Source organism: Cinclus cinclus, chromosome 1 (genome assembly GCF_963662255.1).
Source record: "Cinclus cinclus chromosome 1, bCinCin1.1, whole genome shotgun sequence".
NCBI classification, from domain to species: Eukaryota; Metazoa; Chordata; class Aves; order Passeriformes; family Cinclidae; genus Cinclus; species Cinclus cinclus.
In genome coordinates, this window is record NC_085046.1 from 28,860,676 (window position 1) to 28,869,872 (window position 9,197).

The 9,197-nt window shown below is 39.5% G+C and overlaps 1 protein-coding gene across 1 annotated transcript; it reads right to left on the reverse strand.

Moving 5' to 3' along the window:
* Nucleotides 1-1,031: 1,031 nt before the first annotated feature.
* On the reverse strand, nt 1,032-3,988 carry SOSTDC1 (sclerostin domain containing 1). The gene is made up of 2 exons (XM_062495395.1): nt 3,670-3,988; nt 1,032-1,447 (listed from the first exon to the last, which is right to left on the reverse strand). The coding sequence occupies exons 1-2, from the start codon at nt 3,986-3,988 to the stop codon at nt 1,032-1,034; spliced, it is 735 nt and encodes a 244-aa protein (XP_062351379.1).
* Nucleotides 3,989-9,197: the final 5,209 nt, after the last annotated feature.

The following is a 9,197-nucleotide window of genomic DNA, read 5'->3' on the forward strand; positions in this document are numbered from 1 at the left end:
ACATTGAGAAAGATTGTTTCCATGTTAAATTTCATGGATAGCCTTTTTAAAACCAAATAATGTTCTCCCTTTTTTAAGTGTTGTGACTGGTTGAAATGTGTGCATTTTCATACAGAGAGCCAGACAATACAGTTTTTAGCAGTGTTTATTTTTGTAAAAAAAAAAAAAAACTAATTAATTTGAAAGGAAGTCATATCTGTCTTTTGATTGCACACTTTTTAAACAAAAATAATACATGATGAAGAATGAAAAATACAGTTTTTATGTTGCTATGTCAAAATAACACCTAAGTCTATGAATGTTCAAAATTAAAATATATATACCTAAATGCTAAAATGTCCATTTTACATTATCTACAAAATGTATGTTCTAATCCAGCCACAAGTCATAGGAAAATACTTTGATACATATGAAAAGCTATAAACATAAGGAAATTTTGAAGGGAAATAACACACATAAAAGCTCATTAAATAATTACAACAACAAATAAATAGTTTGTTCGGCTTTACTTTTTGATTGCTGCCATGCATATTTTAATTTTTGGTATATTGAGATAAGAGAAAGGTGAGCATGCAAAGCACTTTCTTTTAGTATTAATCTGAAAGCAGATACAAGGTGTTGTACTTTAAGCTGTTGTCAGAAGGTCATAAAACATGAAATAAAAGGCAATAGACGTGATAACTGTTCTCAGGAAAACAACAAAGTATCATTTCACAAAAATGACTTCAGTGAATACTCTTGGCAAAATTTTCTTTGCTTCCATGGCTGGAGACATTGTAAAAGTTTATAATGTAGTTTTGGAAGGTTTGTATTATTCCCCCTCTTGAGCATTTGGAAAATCACCCAAAAGGTCCATATGCTGAGAATGCCCCTTTTGATTTTGGTCAAAGCAATAAGAATGTCGTGTCAACTGAGAACGCAGCAATGGCAGACTTGTCTTTAACCAGTCAGAATGGTAAAGCAAATGGTTACAGGTGAGTTCAATTTTGGCACAATGAGAGGGAGATGAGAGAGCAGAGAACATTTGACTTCTAACTTGTACTATGCTTGCTGGATTTACTGGCTCTTTTCCTTTCTTTGTGGTGCTGGATGGGTTTTGCTTGAGAGGTTCCCTCGAAGTTGTGGCTGGATTCATTGTGCTGCCTGGTGTATCGCTTGCATTTGCAGGCCGTGACCACAGTTATTTTGTAGGTTCTTATACTTCCATCCTGGCACTGAAGCTGAATCCTCTGAGTGCGAGTTTTGTCATTGACACATCTCCACTCCTGCGAGCTCCGCCTGCTCCAGTACTTGGTACCATAACCTCCTCCAATCCAGTTGGGGAGCAGTGGCAAAGGGAGGCATTCACCAGCACACACCAATTCTTTCAGGGGATTAATGCTGGTGCACTGACCATCTGAGATGTACTTGGTGGATCTCAGTTCTCGACAACCAACTTGAACGCGATCTGCAGAGTGCACAGAACAAGAAACACTGAGAATCAAAATGGAATGATTTCCTTAACCAGTCATTTTCACATTAACCAGGTATGTTTTGCAGAAGTTAAAGTAGGCTGTAATCTTTACAGGACATCTCTTTACTGTTGTGTCCCCCAACACAAGGGCCTCAAGTGCTGATGGTATCTCTGGATAATACCACAGCATAAAGAAATCCTAATGACATGCACTTCAGCAGTTGTGGTAGAAGAGGAAATTTTCTTCTCTCTACTTCTTCTCAGGGATATACCTTTTAGAAGAGGAAAAAGTGCCCCAAGGGGAGAAATGTTTCCTGCTTGTTCACAGTCTAGGGAATCTGCTCTGTGATGTTTACAACAATTATATTGTATCATTAGCAAGGGGGAAAGCACTGCTTTGGAAACAGTTGAAATGCTTTTAAATGAATTTCAAATGGTGTGTTTCTTCTCATTCCGTGGTTACAGTGGACTGAACTCTCCCATGAACTCTGTGGCTCGGAGCAGACACTGCAGAAGTGGTAACAGCTGAAGTTACTGCAGAATGGGGTTCTGCCTATGAAGTTTGAATGATTAGCAGTAACAATTTTAGAGGCATCCTTTCACCCTCAAAAGAACACCATCTTTGTAACTGTAGTAGTATGTATATTATATGTAACATAGAGGATCCTGCAAATTCTCTCAGGCAGCTGACAGAGTCAACATGCAGAGCTTCTCGCACAGGCATGTTTGTACCTGTCTCTATGTGCGGCTCTGCACCCTGCAATAAACACAACTGTTTATTTCAGTAATTACACTTTGAAATAAACGCCCACAGTGTGCTTAATTTTAATAAGCAATCTTTACTGGCTCTGCTCTCCTTCTTTCTGAAGGACAATTACGGCACAGATTCTACACACAATGCAATTAACTAACGCTTTTAAAATAGAAGTAATTACTAGAAACATTTCAGAGTGAATCATAAAAGGCTTTGAAGGTACATCTACATATCACAGCTACAGGCTTCTTCTGTCTCTACTTGGATTTTTGGAAGCAAGTTCTGAACGGAGGCAATGTGTTGATTGCTTCACCCTGTCCTCCGTGTCTAGGTGGGCAGGCAGAGGGGACTGTAAATCTGCAGGCTTATCCCAGGGAATATTGACAGGACTGCTCTACTGCCTGCTTTGCAGAAAAGATTCAAGCTTGCCTTCCTGCAGCTGCACTCAGGAATGTACCTGGGAGCATCTGGTCACAAATCTGAGTTTGTCTTTCCTTCTGATTTTCTGTCTTCCCCGGCTCAGCTTTTCACCAGTGACAGCTCAGTGACAATGAATACCTACTGGGCTGTTCCAGTAATCTCATAATGACGAGATGTTTCCTGTGCATTTAAACCCTTAGTATTCATAGAACTGACACACCTGGCTTAGCTGAAAGGTATTGGTGTCACTTGTTGCCTTCACTTTCCAAGGATGACTCTATTTTTATCAAGTTGCTGTGGGTGGGTTGGTGTGTGTGTTTCTCTCTTTGGATTTCTTTCATTTTAAGGAGGTGTGCAGGGGAGGGACCAGGTAAAGTCAGAAGGTTTCCAGATCCCCACGTATCTGACATATATATATAAAACTCAGAAGGAAAAGACTGGATATAAAAAGGCAAGTTAGAGCAGAGATCATAGGTAAATTACGAGATTATTTGTTTACTTTTGCTGGAGGTGTTAAGCGGGTAAGTGCTACAGCAGGAAATAAAACTAAACAGCGGGAACAAAATTCAGAGTTTTTTATTGCACTTGAAAAGTAGCCCAGACACCTCTCTTGCCCGCAGTGGGAGGTGAGTCAAAAAAGCGAGCGCTCTGGAAATGCCTCTCTCTCCTTTTTCTTTATCTCGCTTCCCTGCCGGGTAGATACCACAGAACCCGGCATTCCTGGATGAACCTCCCTCAGGAAGTAACCTGCCCGAGAGAGCCGGTCCTACAGGACTTCCCAGCACGGGGGTGGGAGGGCGGCTGGCTCGGGGGCCGCCCGGCGAGGCAGATCCCGGCTCGGAACCAGCAGCATCTCCCCGTGGCCCGGCTTCCCCCGGGCGCCGGTTCCCTGGAGCGCCGCGCTCGGGCGGGGGGTCCGGGGCGCTGCCACGGGATGTGCGGCTCCAGCCGGGGCTCCGCTCCCTCTCCCGCTCCCGGGGCCGTGCCAGGCGGGGCTGCCGCCCATGGCTTGCGGTGGAAGTGCCGCCGGTGGGATACTCACTGTTACGGTCGGATCCAGTGCTGGTGTAGTGCCTGCCTCCGTTCCTAGCTTGATTCAACGTGCTGTTGCTGCTCGGGCTCGCCGCAGCGGGTTTAACAACGTGGGAATAAAGGATCTCTGTGGCATCGTTCTTGAAAGCCAAATAGCTTCTCGTGAAGATGCAAGCCAGAAGAAAGCCATAGAAGTGAATGGCAGGGAGAAGCATGGCTGATTCAGTCTCTATCTGACAAAGCTGGATGAAATCTTTTCCTTCTGCTTCTTCTGTGTAACTGGAATTGCTCTTGAAGGCTTCCTTTATATATTCAGAGAGGTTTGGCATTCATTCAGGTGTAAAGTTGTGGATAGCTTCAGAATGAAAACCCACAAAAGGGGTGGGGTCCCTACATGAGCTACGAAGACCTTTCACCAATAGGAGAGAAGACTGCAGTAAAGGAGGAGTTAGATGCACTAATTGCAGGATTCCTATTTGGGGCTTTTGAGGGTATCAGAAAACTCTTAGGAACCAGCACACAGCAGCATTCATGCTGAGACCTAGACACTGCCGGCTCTACCCTGCCATTCCCTATGGTCCTGCATGCCTGGCACTTTTGCATGATGTGACTAACACAGTGTCAGAATGAGTCTCTCCTGCCCAATTTATTCAAAGTTATGTACTCTCTTCTCAAACTGAGATGAGCTCTATAAGGATGCAAAATGCATAAAACTTACAGAAGACTGCTAGTTACACAAATACTCTATGCAATATGCCAAAATTATTTTTAAAAAATATTGTGAATAATTTAAAGCTGCCTCTAGATGCTTTAAATTATGCAGCTTTGATCAACAGGGAGTTCTGTGAGGGAATTTATTTGGTTTAGGGGAATATTCTCTCCCTGGTGTGTGGATTTATAAGCATGTATTTCTGGATCACCACACATAAAAGGTATCTCCTCTAGGCTCCTTAGTACAAATGTATCCATATTCATAGCCTCTCACCATGCTCATTCACCAAACTAGTCTTTTTTAGTTTTGTACATTGCCTAGAGCATTCTTATATTTTGATGCATTATTTCATGTGATAAAGGAAACAAAGAGAAAACATGCAAATTTTTTCAAAATTTTGGAAGAATAATCCTTACTTTGGCATATTTTTTTTATTGTGTCATGCACGTACTTGATTTTAAATAAAATTGCATGGCCTAGATACAAACACCAGTGTAAACTGAGATGTTGCCAGTAGGCCAATGCTTGTCTGCATCATGGTGAATGCTCTAGAGATTTTCAAAATAAATTAAACAACAGTGATCAACACTGAGAACTCTAGTGTTCTAACTAAAAAGGAAACCCTTTTCTTGGGAAAAAGCATAGCCTTGCACAAGGCCATATTATGTAAAGGTTAGACTGTAATCTCACACTCTCTGAGTTGATATCTAAAGTCACATTGGATTTTATTGCTGTAATAAAATCCTAAGTGGAGCACAGGTTAGTTACATCTATTGCCAGGATCAAAATCTGTCATTCAGAGAAGACAACTTTGTTTCACCCTAGTCACAAGCAGACATTTGTCTGTATCACCAACACTTTCCTCTTGCATCACTAAGAAAGTTATCCTGGATTTCAGTAGGAGTAAGGACACTTCCACAGTGAGTGTCAAACTGATAGCTTTTGCTTAAAGGACACAGGAAAAACAGGAGTGTTGCAAGGTGAAGTGAGTTTTACTGGCGGAGCTGTGTGTGGGGAAGTGGAGTTGATTGCCTGCATCTATTATGACTAGCCCAACCCAGTTCTGGAATAACAAGAATGTTGCAAGGCAGAGTGAGATCTTTCAGCAGGGTAATGTATGGAGGAGTGGGATCACTGCTAACCCCTTACAAACCTCCAAATTCCACTCTCATGGGGCATCTCATCTAACCCCAAAAGCAAAGACGTGCATTTTACCTTCCCTTAAAAAAACAAGTTTTCTTAAGTAAATAATAAAAAAAAGATATGTACATTACAGATCATTAATGTTTGAGCTGTTTTTTTCAACAGCAATGAACCTTGTTGATGTTCAAGTCCTACTTCATTTTTTTTTTCATATTCACAGATTGTACAGATCTTTACACATCTCATCTTCCCTGCAGGATAGTCTCTGTGCTGAACTGAGCCACTGTAATTAAATGCATGGAACCAATTTTCCAGTTATCCACAGTGTCTGTGTGTACCAGTCAGGGGACCTCTTCCTAGCAGAGAGATTTTCCTACACTAGACAAATCTTAAGAAAGTCAGGGTTTCCTTAAGAGCTGTTTTCTTTGAAGTAAGGTGTATAATCTTCTCACGGGGAAAATGAATAGGACTTTGGAGTTGTTACAGGCCTGAGTCTTGCCCAGCTTGCTAGGCCTCAGCCTTTTCAGCTTTCAGTGAAAGCTAATGATCATGCTTTCAAATTTAGTCTTGATGAAACCATTAGGTTTGTCACGTACATCTCTTGGTCTTGCCACTTAGAGAAGGAAGACATCAAGAAAAGCCTTTGTAAAGGAAAAGTTTGGACCTGAATTTGCCACAGGAAAGATAATACAGATTACCTAATTTTTCTGTGCACTAGACACACAGTAGATACTGTGTTAATTTTATTTGTGTTTTCCACTTGTTACAAATATTGTATGAAGATATTGTGATTTCAGTTTCTTGGTCAGTACTGTCAGCCTCCCTGCTTTGAAAGGTTAGCAGGCTTCTGAGGAGTTTGTCAGTTAATTCAATTTCTACTTTCTTTATCAAATCTCGAGGTTACAGTTTTTCACTTTTTCTGAATCTCCTTGAGAGAGATTAGAAGTTGCTTGAAGGAATTCTGATCAGATAAATTTGGTCATTCTTCCTCAATGAATTTCAGAATCAAAAGTTGTTCCTTGTTGCTTAACTCAGAATGAGTTCCCAGACTTAAAATATATTTTGCTGTCATTAGTTAGATGTTGTGATAAGTTCTCAAAGCTGAAGGCTCTAAGTTATCCTTGTAGCCTCCAAAATAGACTTATCCACAGTATAGTCTGTTCTCATTCTAGTCAGATTCGATGGCTTGTGTCAAACATTGCTCTGCTTAATCTGTAATATTGGCCATAAGGAATATATTACACAAAGTCTTTGAAGTCTGTACTGGCTTCCTTTTTGCCCCTGGGCATAAGTCAGGATGTTCTTATTGATCTATAAAACTCTATGTGCTTTGAGTCCTAGGCAATAAATTCTCTCTCCTTTATCTTCCATTATGATGCTTAAGATTAGCTGGGGCATACTGATGATACCTGAGTGTCTGGAGAGGTTGAGTGCTCAGTGTGAAGAGTCCAGGAGTCTGGATTTCACTACTCCCAAGGATACAAGAGAACTTCGTTCTGCTGCTTGGCATGATGTAAAGGCCCATGTTTATTCAGATGCTTGAAAAGTGACTGTGGAGAAGACATAAGGCAGAAACCCATTAACTAGATTAATTTAAATGTTTGTACATGTACCCAGGGATAAAGTGCTACATTTAACTACGTGCTTTTTCCAGCTTAACTCCTCCTCCTATCTTAACAGCCTTCCTTCTGAGTGAACCTAAACATAGTGGTAAAGTCATCCATCACTCTTCAGAGAGAATGGTATCTATGTATTTATCTGCACCTTAAATATTGCTTTTTGCATTTTCTGTGATGGAAAAACCACACTCTCTCAATGGATGTGGAATAATATAAGGCATACATTCCATAAAGATCCCAAAAGAGAATTCCCTTCTTCATAGTCATTTATAAGTCTGTCAGGATCCCATTCTCCATGTTTCTTAGACACTCTAATGATGTCCAAAGGGCAAAGTTTTGTGCAGAGTGCACACACCTGTCTAGCAGCACAAAACAGCCACAGGGGATAGAAGAGTATGCACTGACAAGTACAAATGACTGCCAGAGAGCCTTGCAAACCACATGATCATTGAATGTGCACCAAAAAAAAAAAAAAGAAGGAATCCTCAATTTTTTGTAAAACTTAGGCCTGCTCAGTTTTAATGAGAGGAAAAGGCCAGAATTAGAATGAAGGCATCATGGAAAGAAAGGTTAAAATTTTGTGTTTATGTTTTTATTGTTATTTACAAGAAGACCATTAGAGCACTGTACTTCTGATTTGTTTCAAAGCCAGATACTTTGAGAGTAAGCACAGGCTCAGATAAATGATTCCAAAAAATAAACTGACATTTATTACTTTGCACCTTAAAACAGAAAGGATTGTCAGGCTATTTTCTGTTAAGCAATAAGTACATTCGTAATGTACTTCAAAGCTGCCTAAAATGTGATTTGGAGCTTGATAAGAGAACTTGTCTGAAAGGGAGGTAAAATTGTAATAAATGCAACTGCTGAGAACTTGTAAGCTGTTGTGCAACAAGTTAGCATAGTTTTAAAGCTCATACAGAAAACATGTTAGAGAACCAAGATATCTTCCTGTGCTGCAAATTCTAAAACCAAATTTGCTGAATACTGAGGTTTTTCTATACTAACACTTTTTAATTTTCTCAGTAAACTACATTTGAGAGATTCAACAGAAAACATAACATATATTCTCATTAATAAGAGTTACTAATTAGTTCTGAGTTATATCTCCTTCATCTCCCTAAGATACCATATTACAATTTAAATTTTTTTCTGCTTGCTTTTATACGTAATGCAGACAAAATTATTTAGGTCAGGCTGTGGCTTCAGAGGAGGTAAATTATCACTTTCAGCAAAAAAAGACATTAAATAGACTGAAAAGGGGGAATTTTTTTTTTTAAAATGGGAAATTTACAGTAGACTGAAGAATTCTTCTTGAACATTTGCAGTAAGATTTTAAAACAAGTTTGAAGACAATGTGTCTTATTATCCAAAACATATGATTTCTGCATGTGTTGAAGAAGAAAGAGTACCAAAACATTTTAAAAATTAAAAAAAAAAAAAAAAAAGGAATAACATCCTGTCCATTTGTGATAACATTTTCAGAAACTCTTAGATGACACTGAAATGTAACACTTCTATTTTAAGGAAATTTAGGACAGGAAAAATGGATTATTTTTATTTTTTTTAACAACACATAGATACTGAAGTGAACTGGACTTTGGTATCTACATATTTTGTAAAGTGTTGCCCTAAGGAGTGAAAGTCCTATTGATTTTCAGTGAGCCAGTCACTTAAATACTTTTGAAAATTTTACCCTCAGGTTAAAATTCTGAAACTCCCACTCAATGTTAAACAGGCAAAGTCCCATCAGCATGCCCCAGTTGCAAATAAAACAGAAACTGAGTGAAGGTTTTGAAGTCTGACTTGTTTCTTTATGTGTGATTAACTGAACCCTTAATATATCACTATGTTTCAGTAAACTGCTTTGTGTTTCTAATTATGTGGTCTGAAATGATTACAGTGTATTTAAAAAATGCACACTCTACTACAAACCAGCTAAGAAAATCTGGCACGGTGTCAAGATTTCCCAGGCAAACACTTGCCAAACCTGTTGTTAGATCCAAAGTCATAATTTAAAAACAAGCCTACAAGGTATCTGGAAGAAGATCCCTTTTTCCTTCC